General features: G+C 39.3%; 1 protein-coding gene across 1 annotated transcript in view; it reads right to left on the reverse strand.

Annotated features, from left to right (window-relative positions):
* Positions 1–7486: 7486 nt before the first annotated feature.
* Positions 7487–17752, reverse strand: part of lrmda (leucine rich melanocyte differentiation associated) — a gene marked incomplete at its 5' end in the record, with an annotated part of 247071 nt that continues 236805 nt past the window's right edge. Inside the window, one exon of the mRNA XM_079248651.1 lies at positions 7487–7671. Within this exon, the coding sequence (XP_079104777.1) occupies positions 7592–7671 (80 nt within the window). The 3' untranslated portion in view covers positions 7487–7591. The remainder of the gene's footprint in view (positions 7672–17752) is intronic.

Consider the following 17752-nt stretch of genomic DNA (forward strand, 5'->3'; position numbering starts at 1 on the left):
GGGTCACAACACCGTGGGGCTTGCAGCGTGTGCAATCATATGAAATGTATGAACAATGTTTACAGTTCAGAGACGATCATGGGAAATATTCCCTTCCATTTTAAAGAGGGGGCTGAATTTCTGCAGACTTCCCATGTGGATTCACAATGACGGTCACACACAGGCTACCGCTGCAGCCGTTTGAAATAAAGCGTGATATCATCACTTAGTTCAATGTAAAGCACTTTTTTTCCCCTCCAAATATTCTCTTGTGCTTCAGTGACGCTATATATGTTTGCTGATGTGAGAAAATCGTTCTTCTCTCCTGGGAGCTTTTCCTCCTTCTTTTTCAGGTCAACTTGTTGGATAGACACAAACACGCAAACTTAAACTCAACCACCTCTGAGCCTTGCAGACAAGAGATAAAAACCAGTCATTATAAGACTATCTTTTGAAATGTTTGATTGTCCAAATCAAGTGTGTGGAATTAAAAGTGTAGCTGTAGGGCTTCACATTCAAATGCAAACTTTCCATCTTGTGTAATTACTGCTTGTTCTATTAGCCAAATGAGTCTGGTTGTTGTTTTAATGATGAAGAAGGCATAAAGGAACGAGTGTCTGTTCAAATATTCATCTAATAACACTTCCAGTGGAAAAATTTCACTATTTTGTCTCTATGTAAATGTGTTCAAAGATAAACAAAAGAAAGCAATCAAAACCTAAAAACAAATACTTGAATTTTCACTCAAAAATGGCATCAAACAGCATTTCACTTCAAAATCAAACAAAACAAAAACATATTGCATTGTTGTCATACAATATTTAGCGCTGACACTGACAATAATTAATATTCATGAGGCTGCGACTTTGCAGCCCCTCAGGATGCTTAAATTAATTATGCTAACAGGGTCATTTAACTGCTTTATTCAAAGAAAGCAATTCTCGTGCAATGAGTGACACAATAATTACGCACACAATCTAACGAGAGGACAGTGACAAGTGGAGGAGAGACGCACTCATCTCCATAAAGTACAAAGAGCACTTTTACACATTTTCGCACAACAAACAAGAAGCTGATGTAAAATCCATACAAGCAAGATGAAAGAATAACAAAAAAAAAAAAAAAAACAGCTCCCAGTTTTAGAGCCACTGCAGCTTTTCACTCCCTGAGCAATAAATATGATTTGTTATTGTGTGTTATTAGTTAGAATTATTCATTTTCTCTGTCAGTGCACATAGAGGGGGTAATAGAAATGCCAGCAAGGTGGCTGATTTACTTGGTAAAATTTTCATCTCAAGGCTTGCGTGGCATGATTGGAGTCTGTAAGAGTAACGGGAAATCATGCATTATGTAGGCGAATTTGACACGACCTTGAGACTCCTCTGCACAGACCATATATTACCAACGGAGCGACCTTCCCGTCCTGAAGATACATCTGATGTGTTTAAGGCTGTTTTACAATGCATTAGGAAGGCTTTACATGTGCTGAGCTCACTTTATTTGCTCATACATTTCACAGGAAGAGTTTAGTGTCAGGCTGATGGGAGCCGTTCGCAGTGACTGAGTCACTTGTCGAGACAAATGAGCCCGTTGAAACAGGCCGAGTCACTGGATAATAAGCATTTCAAAGCAAATTCCCCACTTTTCCCCTTCCCTCCAATATACAGCGCATTTACTTTTCAGTGAACCCTTGCTGATTCCAGCTCATCATTTATTCTCACTTGCTGCAATTGATTGACCTGCATCTTGAAGACAGGGAATGGATATAATTTTTTCCCACCAAGCGATGCGGTGTCAGGATCAATATTCTCACTGTTGGTTAAGCTTTTGCAACCTTTAGAATATCAGCTTCAATCGATCCCTCTCACATAATTGTCTGCATTTTCAAATCATGTGTTTTTTTCCCCGCTTTTGCTCCATTTTGAACATGCCAGTGACATTTAAAATGCGTCTTGATGTTGCCACAGGAACCGATGTAGGTGAGGGCCATAGAGCACATTTATCAGCATGTTATATTTAGTGTCCATGTCTACCTCTTTCCACTTTTGCACGCCTGTGCCATAAACATGTAGGGGAGTGGGGTCATGTTATATTTCCATATAAAAAGCCCCATAATTATTGAGGGGGATGAAGACAGTTGTTCCCCTTATCAGAGGAAATGATAAGGGAGAAGCAGACCCAGTGAAAGAACAAGGTCCATTTTGATATAATTGGCAGTGGAATTATTTATGACATTAATTGCCACATTATCGACTGGCTGTCAGCTGCTGTGTCAGTCTGTCCATCTTTCTTAGCAAAAAAAAGAGCCAGCTCAGCCTGGTGCCCACTGACAAGCTAATTACTACAGCACAACCCTGAATGACAAATGTTACTCATCTAAGACTGGCCAGGCCCGGAAATAAGGACCACTTCCCCCACTCCAGCTTCTCTGGAGAAAAAAAAAAAAAGTAAGATGGCAGTGTGCTTCCAAATGTAGTCAGGTGCAGAAGGGAAAGAGTTTGCATGTCAGACAGTGACAGAAACAGGAGGAGGAAAACAGGGAGGGGGGGGGGATTCCTAGAGACAGAGGGACAGTTAAATCTAAATCTCGCCCTGTCCCGTTTGCTGCTCTCCTACCAGCGGGCAGTTGTCACTCAGAACAAGTCCTTTTCTTCCCTGTCTGCCTTTTTGTAATTTGCATTGGCTCATGTCAATCAGTCATCAGGTTGAGTGCTGATGCCTATCAACGGGTTGGTCGGTCCTTGGTTTCTTGACAGCAAGTCACGATCTAGTGTACTTTTTTTTTTTTGCTGGAGTGAACTAAGTTTTGCTAGATGTGCAATATAGAGACTGCATAGTGTGTAAATAAGGCTTAAAATAACTAAAGTCCAAAAGGAGTTCCTGCTGGGTCAGAGTTACAGTTACAAATGAAGTATCTAACATTGCATGAACTCAAACTGCCTATCTAGAACGTAGTATTCAGTAAATCAGTAGCACTGTTGTGTGCTAACAAGGAGTCTAGCTAACATCTGTAGCACCATTAACCTGTTTTATCTCCTATTTTTAACTGTGGCTTTGAAGGCTTTCTGCTTTGTAAAATGAAAAAAAGCAGAAAATGTGAAACTTGGACTATCTATGTGGGTTAGCACATGCAGACAGATACACACACACACACACACACACACTCTAGCCAGTAGTGGAGCCTGCATGGCTACTGTAGCAGAATGTCACTGATCTGCTGTGATGAAGTGGCGCACCATTTGTTCAGCTAGGAAGTTCCCAAGAAGCAGCAGCAGTGACGGAGCTGGGGGGTCGTAGAGGGCAGTGCCTCCAGGTAGATCTATGGCTTGTACCTTAATTAATCTACTGCCCACGATGCCATACGTCCAATTCATCCTCTCACATGCACAAAGGCGCGCATCAAGCATATGTCAACCCGCTCCAGCACTCCCCACCCAACCCATAATGCAGTTTGCGTTGGTGTGGCAGCTCGGGATGCGTCCCTGACGAGGATGGGAAGTGACACACACCAAACTCGGTGTGTCCCCCAGCCAGCTCCGGTGGCTCGGGGCCTGTCAATTCCAGCTCCGTCAGTGGCACTGGCTCAATGGCAGTGCCTGTGACACATGTCACAAAGTTTTAAATGTCTGCTCTTTTCAGCAGGATGGCTGGGCGCGCGCCGCAGCCAGGGGAAGGATGACATTTTGTGTCGTGCGGGGGGGAACTTGTTGTGGCTCCCCTCTTCCTGCCTCCTCCGGCTGTCAGCTCCAGTTTCCTCTAAGCATATCAAAACACAGACAAATAAACCTTGTCATTTTGAAACGCTAGCACTAGTGACCAGGCTCCTGAGTGGCATGTCATCTGGAATATGGTCACACGGTCCTGCAGAAGTTGTGAAGTGTATAAGCACATGCAACCAGGAGCTCTCGCACATACACAACCTTACAAACGAAATGAAATGTTTAGGTGCGTAAAAATTAGAAATGAAGAGGGAGAGACACAGCGAGCAAACATTGCGTCAGGCTATATCTGACCTTTTCTTCATCTGTTTGTGGATGAGTGACATGCTGCACTAAAACACAACGTGGTTCCTATCAGACCCGACCAACATCAAGCCTCTTCCTTCTATGTCATCATCATCATTTGTTTACCTTCATCAGTTCAAAAATGTAAAATGTAAAAAGGCCAGTGAGGGACATGTTTGTTAACCACCTTCACGGTTGTAATAAAGAGTAAGTAAGTGGTCAATTAGATGTGGATTGGATCGATAAGCTTCATCCTGGAGGATATTAATGTTATGGACATTTCATCATTACAGAACAATGTATGGTGGTAGACAAGGAACTGATATGAAGGCAAATCAAGATCCACACAGAATTAATTAGAGACATATTAGTTGGACCCTTTTAATTATGTTCAGGCAGTACAGTTTTGCCTCAATTCAGCTGCTAAATATAATTTGTAAGGCTAAAACCTTAAACCTTGAAACCTCTTACCTGCTACTGAAATAAGACGCTAAAAGTAAACAGTGTAAAATCAAGCAGGTAAAGGTAATACACTTAAAATAAACATGATTCTTCAACAAAACATTTGAAATCATACTGGTTGCTAAGTTCTTAATGCTTTTTATACTTAGAGTGAATCTCAGTACAAATATTAAATGGAAAATTTCAATATGATGGGATAAAATGGTTAAAGGCACAATGGTTTGAAGCAAAAATCAGATGATGATAAAAAGAAAAAAAAAAAACAGAGATGGATGCAAAAGTTTGGGCATACTGTATTTAGCCACAGTCACACTGCAGGTCTTAAAGCTTAATTTAAATTTCTTGCAGAGGTCAGATACATTTTGTATGGTTGGTCACATTATAATTTAAGTCCACCCACCGCCAGACTTCAATTTGAGCAGTCTACAGCCCTGAGGTGACTTATATCCACACAAAGGCAGAAGACTGTGTTTCTGAAAGTAAAATGCTGCATTCTGGCTCCTCTGGTGCCCAATTGTGGCATCTGTCTCACTTCACCAAATGTAAAAGTCAGAGGAAATGTGACAAGACCGTTTAGACTGAGGTCGCTTTGAAAAACATCAGATATGTATCAGATTTAGTTGCACAAAAGGCCTAATTTGAACAAAAAAAATGGATACAGTTTACATATGGTCATAAAAAACAGGTTTGGACCACTTTCGCCTGCAGTGTAGACCTTACTATGCTCAACTATGTGAGTAAAAGATGATCCGATTTCCAAAAGACAGACTTAACAATTACATATATTCGTATCTTGTTCTTTTTTTTATTTATATATTTATGTATTTCAAGACATTAAAGAAAATATATCAATTTTTGTGAAACACTGACAGGGATCCAGCATTTCCTTTAAGTAGGACAGCGAGGGCCATGAGGAAATCTTCATGTCCTTTGTGGAATTTGAAGTATGTTTAGGATCATTATCCAATTATTGGAGCCAAACTACTTTTAGTCTTTTCATTATTTTCTTTCATGGTGTGACATGACGTGATGTGACATTTGCTACTGTCATTTGTAGGGATTGAACAGAACAAATTTTTCTGGGAGACAAATCACAATTCCTCCAAAGCCATCCTTAAAGCGAAGGATTTGTTTACATTCTCATTTCTAAGTTTAATGGAAACGTTGCTATTAGTTTTTTTTTTTGTGTTACTTCAATCATAGCACATCTTTAATAGCAGCTAAAACTTGACAAGCCATGGTTCCCGTTAAATGAGAATAGATGTCTACCTGATCCGTTTGACAGTTAATGTTGAGCTGGAGGTTGGTTGTTGGATGTGGTTAACTTTATCAGAGGAAAAGTCAAAATGATTTTTTTTTTTTAAAAAAGGTTGAAATTATACTTGAAATTAAACAAAATTAGTTTTTTTTTGGTATGGCATGGTGTATTTTTTTGTATATGTAAAAATTTCTCTTCAGATCAAACATTTTCTATTTATTTTTCTGAGACATTTTTAGCAAAAAGCAAAGGTTCAGTATGATCACAGGAGTTACGTTTTCTCTTCTTCTCCGTCATTCCATCCATCAAGCCATCTTTCCAGAAAATTATTCTTTATTTTATCCAAAAATACCTTTGCTCATGCAGCCAAAAATGTGGAATTAATCTTTTCAGCAGATCCTTTGACTTTTCTAATAGGGCAGTGTTTCTCAACCCCAGTCCTCAGGCCCCCCCGCCCTGCATGTTTTATAGGCAACCCTACTTTAACACGCCTGAATGAAATGAAGCGCTTGTTAACAGGCTGCAAAGAACTTGATGAGGAAGTTCAATAATCTGACTCAGGTGCTTTGGAAGAGGATCATGTCTAAAACATGCAGGGCAGGGGGGGGGGGGGCTGAGGACTGGAATTGAGAAAAACTGTATTAGGGTCACATTTTTCAGGAGTTGATGTACACACCAAAATCTTCCAATTGAAATTAAACTGAGGTTCTGATTTGCATTTGATGTGATCCGACACTCAGTTCATTTGGGAGGATTGTGGTAACTTTAACTTGAAGAAGGCTTTTCTGATGAGAATATGATATTTGGTAATTCAGTGTCCAAATTCCTGATTGCTAAGCCGTTGTATGGAGCTTTTTCCCTTTTTTTAAATTCAGCAATTGCTGTTGAGATGTTTAAAATGCAATCTCTTTATTTTATGACTTTTAGAGATCGGTTCATCTGTTACTCGAAAGGGTTTTTTGACCAGGACTGCCCAAACTAGAGCTGGAATGTATTGTTTGAATATGTAGTTGGTAGCAACTCTGGTCTTCACCAAAGCTGGTAATGGAATGTTTTATACATTTATAGGCTGGATTTGACACAAACAAGTGCTGACATACAATAACCCCAGAACAGACTGACTGAATCATTGCCCATACATCATACATGTCTGAAATTTAAACATATTTTCACTTTTAACAGAAAGAGAGACTAATATAATAAAGTTCTTATGAGCACAACAAACAATCTAAAGTCTGATGCAAAGTAAGCAAGAGATTTCTGTTTATGTTCATGTCGTGCAAACAACATTCTCCCATGTCTTAATGTCTTAAATCACAGTTATATGTGTATGTGTGGGTGGAGAAGACGGACAGAAAGTGAGAATGAAGGAGATGAGTCCATGTCAGGGCCCAGGTGTGTGACCGGCACCCCTTTCACCCTTGATTAGTGGTGGGAGTGGACAAGTGATCCATCATTGCTGTCAAAGAAAGGGAAGCAATTGGCTGGGTCTGTTTGTCGCTGCCTGTGTGTAAGACAATAAGAGATAGAGACTATTCTTGCGTGTGTGTGTGAGCTGTGTGTCTTGACTTGTGTAGCAGCTGATGCTTAGAGGCAATCATGTCAGCGGGAGTGTCATCTCTGACTCTGAGCTGCAAGCAGGAAGACAGAACTATACTCAGCTCAGTACGCCAGGCAGTCACAGTGGTGCTAGAAAATAATAAAGCTAAACAATAAACATTCCTCTTGTACGGATATAACAGCATATTTTGATAAGAGTAAAATATTTTTTCCAGCAGGAGATCAGGTGACTCAAATATCACTGAGTGGTTTTAATAAATAAGAGAAGGATTTGATCATCTGCCCTTCTGTGAGCAGCCATTGTTATTCATGTCCTTCTCCGTGTCCGTCAGAGCTGATCATTTCGGATGAATCGGTTGCCTTCTGAGTGCTTGCCGTAGTAGATGTAGCGACACTTGGCGAATACCCCTGAAAAGAGAGGAAGATAAACTTTGGAGAAGAGTGCTTGCACATAAAAAAAGTAGATATTTTCATTTCAGGCTACATTATTTTAGGTGTTATATCAGATTTATATGTTATATCAAACTGTATTAAGCGGCGCTGAGCAGTGGGGTTTCTCACATACACGGTAAGATAACAGCAAAACAAATGAAACAATAAAAAAGAAAAAAATACAACATAATTATAATATTACAGAATTTTATAGAATTTTCTGACTGCAAATAGAAACTTTCAAAATAGACAAGATAATCAGTTTGTTGTCGTTTTAAATGTGTTTTCCTTATTCTAAAACATCAACAGAGAAAGATGTGGTGAACACTGATCTTTATGTCAGCTGATGCACTTGCATCACAGTTTAATTCACAAGCATTTGTTGCTGAACAGGTGTGTATTTAATACCCTGCCAACCGGGTAACTTTTGTCTGTTTTCAGGGGATGATATCGATGAAAAAGGTAAAAGTTCCAAACAACAACATGATTTTTTAAAATCAGTTGTTTTTTAACCTGTTATCCCGCATAATAATAAGATTTTCTTTGACTTTCCTCTAAAAGCAAAACATTTTTTTTGACATCTGTAGGTAAAATGTGACAAGGATACAAAAATATGCTGTAAAACGCTTTATGAACTTCTGCGTACCAGAAAAACACAACCTTTTTGGTGCTAAATTTTATGGACTATGCTAACTCACAAATAATAGGTCAAATGACTGAAGGCATCAAGTTTATTTTGTTGCAAAAAGTTCACAAAAAAAGTCTATTTAAAAACTGCAATAATATTATTGTAATTATTTCTGATTAACAATGAAAGTGAAAAAAACTGTAAATGATACATCTTTATCTATTTAATATTTAACAGATTTACATGGCAGGACTCCACAGGGTTTGTTCTTTGCAGGGGATGAGAGGTGTTACTGGGGGGTATCCTTATGGTTTTGCCAGTAACAACCTCACAGTCATCCACGTACACTCAAATACACGTGCACTGAATCCTCATGGAGGGCAATAAAAGGATTGTGCCCGTTACATCATATTTGACATTAAATCTATGTTTTTTCCGAAAGAAAGATAACAAAAATATCTCACAAATAAAACTTTTAGATAAATGTGTGCACATAAAACCTTCCATAAAATAACTTCTCCTTATTTTATTTGTTCAAAATATGCATGAAAGAATTATTCAATTATTCAATTATTCAATTTATCATAATTTAACTCCTAATTTAGTTATCTTTGAGGTCAAAGTAAAAGAAGAAAGAATAGAAAAGAAAAGAAAAAAATATAGTATACACAAACAGTGGCATCAACTGACAACTAAAATAAATGTTAGTTTTAGCCCTAATCCAAACATCAAATATATTTTGAGAAAAACAATACTTTTATATGAAATAGTAGATAATTCTTATGTTTTGAAAGTGGAAACCATCGCAGTATTTGGCATTTTTAACATAACTTTATTACATAATTATTCATTACCTGTCAGAAAGCAGGAAACGCAGAAAAAACAGAACAGCTGTCATGATTTCTGCTGACATTGAACAGCTAAAATGATTACCATACTAGCAAAAAGTGTCACACATAATAAGGGAGAATCAATATTATATTAAGATATTACCCCAAGATATGTCTCCATTTCATTGTACTTTATTAGATCGTTCTGATATTACAGTAACCATTAAGAAAATCTGAAACAAGCATGTGAAAGCCATGACGCTTAAAGAGATGGAATGGTCAGCAGTGCTTTCTTATTTTAATGAGAGGCGGGGCTGTCCGGGCAGAGGGCTGCCCAGAACTTTGTGGTTGGTTTGCTCTGATTCTGATGTCATAGGCACTCACATCGCCACTTGATGAATGTGGCAGAGTGAAGGTAGGTGTCACCTCCTGCCAAATGAGGCAAGCACAAGTAGCATTAGTGCTGTCAATGATCCTCTGACAGCAGAACAGATACAGCTTTCACCAGGTTTTCTAAATAGACATCAAGTGCATTATAGGAGGAGCGAAGGAGGCAGGCCAGAGACAAGGCAGGAGAGGAGAGACATATGGGGGAGGCAGTGCCGCAGAAAGGATGAGGGGTGCTCCAAGTGGTAAGTCCAATCACATAATCCAAAGAGACATTGTCAAGAGCGGGAAGAGAATGGCAACTAAGTGACAGAAAGCAGAGATGGGGACGGAGATACTGGTGCCATATTAGTGCCAAGCATATTCTGATGCCACCCTCAATTCTAAGCAAACCTGACACATCGCTCTCTTTCCCCACTCTGACTCTTCAAAGTAGGCTCTACCGAGTCACACACACACACACACACACACACACACACATACACATATGTGGTACACAGACATGCACAAAAATCCACACACACACACACGCACACACCAGTCCCTTGCAGCAGTGGTGGGTGTTCTGTCAGGCGTAGGAGCTGTACAGCAGCAGCAGAAGCCCACAGGCCCGAGGACAAGCTCAGTCAATCTAAATCTGGACTTTGTAGTGGAGCAGTGCTCATTTCCCCTCATAGCCCAGCTACTTGAGGTGATCCAAACACTGAAGTGTGAGAAGCTGTCACCTCCGATAAAATCCGGGACCAGCTCCATGCCTGCCTGCTTCCCCGGTGTATGAGGGATATACACACGTGGGTTTGTGTGAGTGTGTGTGCGCGCACTTCTCTGACAGCGCGGAGGTTGGGAGCGGGGGGGATGAATTCCAGCTGCTGTGATTTGCCTGGGGACATAGGTGCCATAGTTGGATACTGGGCTTGACACCACAGGACTCGGGGTATCTCACAGTGCTCTGATCACATGGTTACTGGGGTCTTTCACATATTCACAGCGTACCCAGTGAGTAACTCATTTTCTCCAGGAGTGGTGCCCTTAAAGAGATTACCCACTGAGGTACCAGACCAAGGCTCCTATAAGACATTACCTAGAGGGGAAATATTTGTAGGTTGCAACCAAAGCCTTTCAGAGATAACCTTCACAGATGAAGGAACTAAAGCTAAAGGGCCCTGAAGCCTTCACACTCTGCTGAACTTGTCACGAGCCCATGAGGACTGAAGAGGATTGGATGGACCGCATTCTGTGATTCTCCAGCACCAATCGGAAAGATCTGCAAAGTGTGACCTGTAGCTCTCCAAGACTGCAATAAAAGAAGAAGAGGAGGAGTAAATTAAGGGGAAAGAAAAGAGCAAAGATCAGGAATTGGGGGGGGGGGGGGGTCTGGTTCCCAGCAAGTAGAAAAAAGCGCATAAATGTGAAAACTCTCCATTTCAGCACTACATTAAGCAGTGAGTTGAGTGCATAAACAACAAACTCCAGTTTGCTGCATTCCCTTCACAGCGAGCGGTTGCTCCTATTACAAGAGAAACCTGGAGAAAGATGGGGTGGTTGCAGACAGGGGAAGGGAATAACTAAACCTAATTCATTCTTATATAACGTCTTGTGAGATCACGCTTCTGCCTGTGGGGTTCCGCCTGATGAACTGATACTTAATAACAAGTGTAACAGTGCCAAACTCTGGAGCCCACAATATCCTCTGTGTATCCTAAACCGCGGATGACTGCAGTTGAATCAACACCCACACTCTCCACTATTATCACAAACCCTTACACACTTTCATCTCAAGCACACAAACACAGCACACAGTGAGAACAGTGGGAGCAGCCATTGAAGTGACAGATTAACAGAGTGATGTGGAGGCTAATGTTTCCATCATGCACTGGTGGAGGAACAATAAGGCCTTTGTACTGCATATGTCATGCACGCCCTTGTTGTTTTAAAGGGGAAAGCCAAACCTTCTTGTCTTTATTATAAGGCTACAGAGTTGGTAACTTGTATGTTTTTAATGAAGATAGCTGGGGTATGAATTCATCACCAGACAGTCTGGTCTTTTCAGAGCTGATTACCTCAAGCATGTGTCCTCTCTACAGGGTCTCGATGGGTAATTCTACCACAGTCTAACTAAGGTACCAGTGCAAAATTTGACGCAGTATGCACAGAGGTTTGATATTAAATAAACACCAGTTGTACAGAAATAACATTTTTTTCCCCATGTGTTTAATACATGATCAAGAATCAATAAGGATAGGGAGGTATCCATTTGGAAATTTTAATGTCCAAGCAACCAAACCATGCAGACATGTTGACTCCTTTTTAAAGAAAAGGATCATTGCTAAGACGTTTTCTTACAATGCCAAACAAAACAAAACAAAAAAATGGGACATGGCACTGTTGGCCAGAAAAGTTGATCAAACAAAGCAAAGGGAAAAAGCAGACAAGTCACTGACTTAACAGTCAAACTGATCAATGGATTTTAAATACAACGAAAAGAAAATTTTATGTTTGTATCCAGAGTTACCCACTGTCCTGCCATTGTAGGAAAGTAGAGAAATTTCATCAATGTTCTTTTAAGTATAAGAAAATGTTCAAATTGATTAGATAAGACTGATTCATTTGAATCATTATATGAAAGTAATAAAATAGTTTAGATGATTATTGATTCCTCGCTTGTTTTGAGGGCTAGCCTTTATTTGTCTGTGTCAACCATTCTCTTGGTCATTGTAAGAAGCCCAGCCCATATAATCCCATGTTATATTTGAGAATCTACACTGTGTGTACTTCACATTTAATAGATTAAGGTTCCTGCTGTTAAATGTAAGACCAATATGGAACATCTTTAAAGTTCCCCTGATGGTTGCTACGTGTTGGATCTAAAATAATAAATAGCTCCTGTGGACTTAAAAAAAAAACATGAACATTTTTTCCTACAAGTGATTATATTTTCATGAGCTACAATTACTTTACTTTTCTTTGCTGGGCTTTCTTGTCTCTCATAAGTGCTATTGTCTCCAAACATAGTTTCCATCTGGGCCGAGACTACTGTTGTTTTGCCTTCTTTTGCTGGTAACATAGTGATGGTTTTGTCCGCTTTTAGTGGTTGTATTACCTTTCTTTCTTTTTCTTGGGTGTTACTTTGTGGTGTTATTTAGAATACCTACGGCAGCAACCCATAGATCTGCTTTTGTTCTCGGTTCTTCTATATTTTGGCAATCCAGTTCTGTTACTAAGATAAAAAAAATGTCCACATCCACCAAGGTTCCATCACCAGCGGATAAGGACACGCCACTCAGAAACATCGGAAACATGTTAAAAAGGTACAACTATCTACTCTCTAGCAGAGATTATGAACTTAATCACGCTAAATGTTCTTTGGTTACACAGAATTTTTTTTTCCCATGAATTATTGTTCTTAATTCTTAATATCATTAAGAGTCCAGTGATGACAAACAAGAGAAAGGAAAGAAATATTAAAGTTGTTTCTTTTATGAACTTCATAACTGCTTGAAAAATGAAAAAAACAAGCAAAAAAACAAAACAACACAACCCCTGTGTTTGCTTTCATGGACTAATCACATGCAGAGGTATGTGTTAACATCTACTTTAACTTGAATAAACTCGCCTTGCTCAGGTTCTGCATGAAAACAGGTGATACATACCAGAAAGTTGCATTCAGTAATAACAGTTTTTGCTTTTCTTCCCTGTTTGAAGTTAGCGCAGTGGCAGTGCACACAATCTTCATGTTCACCAATTTTGGGTTGTGTGTAGACCCTTGCAAACTAGGACAGGTGACAGGATTTAGGTCAGTCTGACCCTTGTGGGCACAGACGGTATGAACTGGCCTTTAGAGTTCTGCTACATGACCAGAAACTGACATGGATCAGAAAAAGTCTTACAATTCTCCCTCCAGCTGAGTTTCCCTGTTGCGATGATAGAATTATGCTGCCCAAGACGGACTCCCTAGTAATTTGGTGGAGCCCTAATTCATAAGATATGGAAAAATATTGCTTGGGTCGTGGGTACAATTTTAAATTCCGATTCAATCAGTTAGACTTTAAAAACTTTTTAAGCCAAGTTTGGCACACAAAGGCCACATATATATGTTGGTCTGAAGTACAGCACCAGACTGCAGCTCATCAGGAACTACTGATGTCATAGACATCACCTGACATCAGGCAAGAATCTGCTATGTGTGAAAGAATTCCAGATGTATTATTACTGTTGCCTCATTTTTTATTTATTGATTTTTTTTTTTTAAAGTATTTTTATAGTATTATTACTATTTCTACAAACTTTCTCAGCTTCCTATACTCATACAAAATGCAAAGCAGGACAGATACATATCTCTTCTGTCTAGGCTGCTAATAGTTGCTAGTTAATAATTTAAAAAATCTTATAGCTTTAAATAAATGTACTTCAGCTCAGCTAATAATAACAATAAAAAAAAAAAAGCCTCAAATGAGCCTAAATTGTCCATCGTATGACATTCTTTCTCATGGATCTCAAACACTATAGACACATTACCTGGGCTCCTCTGAATCTCAGTGTACCTGTAGGGATTCCTAACCATATTAGCTTACAGCCCGTATTTTAAACTCTGCACTTAATCAACACACATTTACAAGAGAAAATCAGAGGGAAGGGTGATGGAGTGGGTCTAATGATTGTTCCCTGCATAAAATCAGCTCTACTACTTTCAAGGGCCATCAATATGTCACAGAAAGACGCATCTAACGGATGTAGCTTTTAACATCAAGGTTATCTATTCTCGGCATGAATTCCCTCACTCCACCCCCAGTTTCTTGTCTCATACCCTCTCCACATCTATCCTCCCCTCTTGTCTCAAATGCTTCCAATCTTTCTTCTTCAAACTATCTTTTTCTTCATTTGATTCCTATTGTTTACTGATCTTTCTGAACTCCTTTTCTAACCCACCCTTTGTTTTGAGCACTTAGTCTACAATTTCATATGTTCTGGGGTCAGATGGAGCTGGGGTCAGGTTTCTATTAGACTGGGTGTGAGTGACCTATGAGGTTGGGACTTAGGATGTTGTGAGTCAGGAATGCTTTTGTAGACATGACTCATCTCCAGCTGTCTTTTTATCACATCAGCTCAACATCACAAGATCAAATCTGCTTTGCATGTCGGTAAAAAGAATTTAATCAAGTGTCACAAACTGCTCATAATTTTCCAGGAAGAACAGCAGTGAGCCACTCATATTTTTTAAAGATTGGATTTCATGATCCACATACTTCTCATTATTGATGGGAGGCATTTGATCATTGATTTTCCAGAGTTATGCATTGTTTCAACTCAGAAATTGTGATTAATAGTACATGGAGGATTTACGCGTCCTCTGAAAAAAATATAGCCTTCATGGAGGTCAGAGGTCACACTTTGTGCTACTGAGAAGCAACAGTGGGCAAAAGAAAAAAAAGTAACATGAAAGTATTATGAAAAGATCATATTTGAATGGACAAAACACACAAGTCATGGCTTGAAGCAACAGAAGACCAGAGTGGATGCCCCTTCTAAAAGCAGGTAACATTTAACAATAGAACACAATAAAGCATTTTGTGTAATTAAATTTCTGCTGTAACATTTAGAATTTAGCTAAATCAACATGAGAGCATGAAGCCATCTTCCTTTGCATTTTTTAGAACACCATTTAAGTTGGTGGAGGCAAACTTTAGGCTACTAAGTACTAAATGACCACTGACTGAATGCCGAATCCCACCCGAGCTTTGCTTCAGACCATGTCTAATCCTTTTACAACACCAGAGCTCCCATCTTCTAATGGCTAATCTCACCAGGATAATGCCCCACGCCAGAAGGGCCTTTTGACTATAACACTTTTCATTAGTTTGGTTAAACCAAACAGCCTCCACAGTCATCAGATCTTATGAAACGGATCTCTCTGGGAGCAAGTGGAATCGGTTATTTGCATCATAAAGGTACTGATCACAAATCTTCAGCAAGTACATGATACTATCATGTCACATATGGTGTCAGATAAAGTGTCAGATGAGTGTGTATCACAGTGTGTGTGTGCTGGAGTAAAGGGGCGAGACTAGCAGTTTGAAAATAAACCAACAGGGACATCATTTAAGCAACACATATTGATGGCATCAGCATGGGGTGTATCTTATTATCATTTTTATGATGTGCATTTCTCAAGAAAGGCATGAAGGCTTAATATGACATACTGAAACTGAACCCATTCTTACTCCATCTTTACTAATAGACTGCTCTGTCCCATTAGTTACATTTAACAGCTCAAGTGTCACTCGTCTCTCTTGAGCCACAAACAAACCCCCTTGTTCGTAACTTTAAGAATTAAGGTGACATTTGACCTCCTCTAGTAAAAAATATTTGGTCCATTAAACATAAATAGCTGTCATTATGATGCATGCCTTGGGTTTATGCCTTCCCGGTTCCCCTCCTGGCCGCTTACTACAGCCAAACAACTGCAGTGCCTGCATGTTCTCAACTTCAGCATATTGATTAAACTTTTAAATAGCTGCCATATAACCCTGGGACATCAGGAAGATTAATTTGCGTCAATGTTCATCTGTAATTCATTAGCCATTTATACTCTCCACATTCACACAGGCTATCAGGAAAATGTGTCCCATTTTTCATCCAGGCAGAGGCTGAGGAGCGGGAAAGAAAGAAGGAGGGATGGGAGGAGGGCTGCAGAGACAGGAAGGAGGGGATTCTGCAGCCTAAAACATAAATAGTACACTAGCATGTCATGAATGCAGAATCCTGTAGCTTTAATTGCATAGTTAAACATATACAATACTTAGTGACATTTAGAATGTATGTATATATTATATTAGGTACCTTAGCTGTCAGTTGTTGAACTGATTAGAAGGGGCAGTAACAGGTTCTGAAGTAAAGTTCACTTGATTAAAAACATACACTCTCTGCAGCAATAATATGACGTGATGAATTTGATATTTGCTCAATGTTTCAGCATAAACTTTCCTTACTTTTTTGTTTTTATTTATTAAATTATTGAAGTTGAAAAAGGACCAAAAACCGACAAAAGTGAAATTTCACAGCTGTGTGTTTGACTCCTGTAATAACAACACATACACAAGGCCAGTGAAGGATAAGAAAATAAGCAAAGGTGTGTGGGGGGAAATGGAAAGTTGAAAAATTTGCTACTGCTACAGGCTGATAGGCTGTCAGAAGAAGGTTGCTGGATCATGGCTCAACCAGCTCCAATCAATAACAAGGAGATTTTTGCCAAATGATTCTCTCTTAAGAGCAACAATGACAAACGCTGCTTGTCTAGTATGCTTCACCAAACTCACTGTTAGTATAATAGAGGAAAATAGCTGTGTGATTAGGCTCATAACTGACTAAATTAGTGAATAAACAAACAAAAGGCATGATGAAACAGTCATGAAAATGCGTGCAAGCTGCAGAGCAGCCCATATGTTTATGAACTGGTTATGTTTTCAGCTTTTTTGCAGAATTAATTGACATAAAAAAACAATAAACAAAAAACAACAACACCATCAGCACCAAAATGACGACCATAAGACACTTCAAATGAAAACAACAGTACTTACTGATGGGTAAATTACAACTAAAACCAGACAAATTCCGCCAGTTACGACTCACAGTACGTTTCAACTCATGAGGATGAGTAGGAAATTGAATTTTGGGGCACATATATTTTGACTGCAAGAAGCGATTACCTTTGTGGGTGGTCTGATGAGTAAAAAAAAAAAAAAGATGAAATTAATTTCACTGACATTTATTCCCCACAGCCTGAGGAGAACAGTGGTTACAGTAGCTCTGGTGTCTGTAGATAAGAGTATGACGATTGAAGGTGGAGAGCTTGGCCAGTATACACAGTCCTAAGTACCCTTGGAGCATCTTTCTTAAGGCATCTTGCTATCATCTAACCAACATGCAGCAGAAATCCTTAAAGCACAACAGTGACAAGCTGGTTATTTACTGCTATAGTTGATCTACCCTTAAGGGCACATGAGCCACTAATGACGCAAGTAATCATAAGCGCTCATTTTCACCATTAACATGTGGATCACAAATCACCACCCATGCACACCACATGGCATGACACTGATTGATTGTGTTCTTCATTACACCCAGGATTTCTAATTAAAAGAAAACCTTAGATAAGTGGTCCAAACCTCTGACCAAAATAGAGCAAAAAAAAGTGAAAATTGCAATTAGAGGTTTG

This window comes from Telmatherina bonti, assembly GCF_933228915.1.
Source record: "Telmatherina bonti genome assembly, chromosome: 11".
Classification (NCBI taxonomy): Eukaryota; Metazoa; Chordata; class Actinopteri; order Atheriniformes; family Telmatherinidae; genus Telmatherina; species Telmatherina bonti.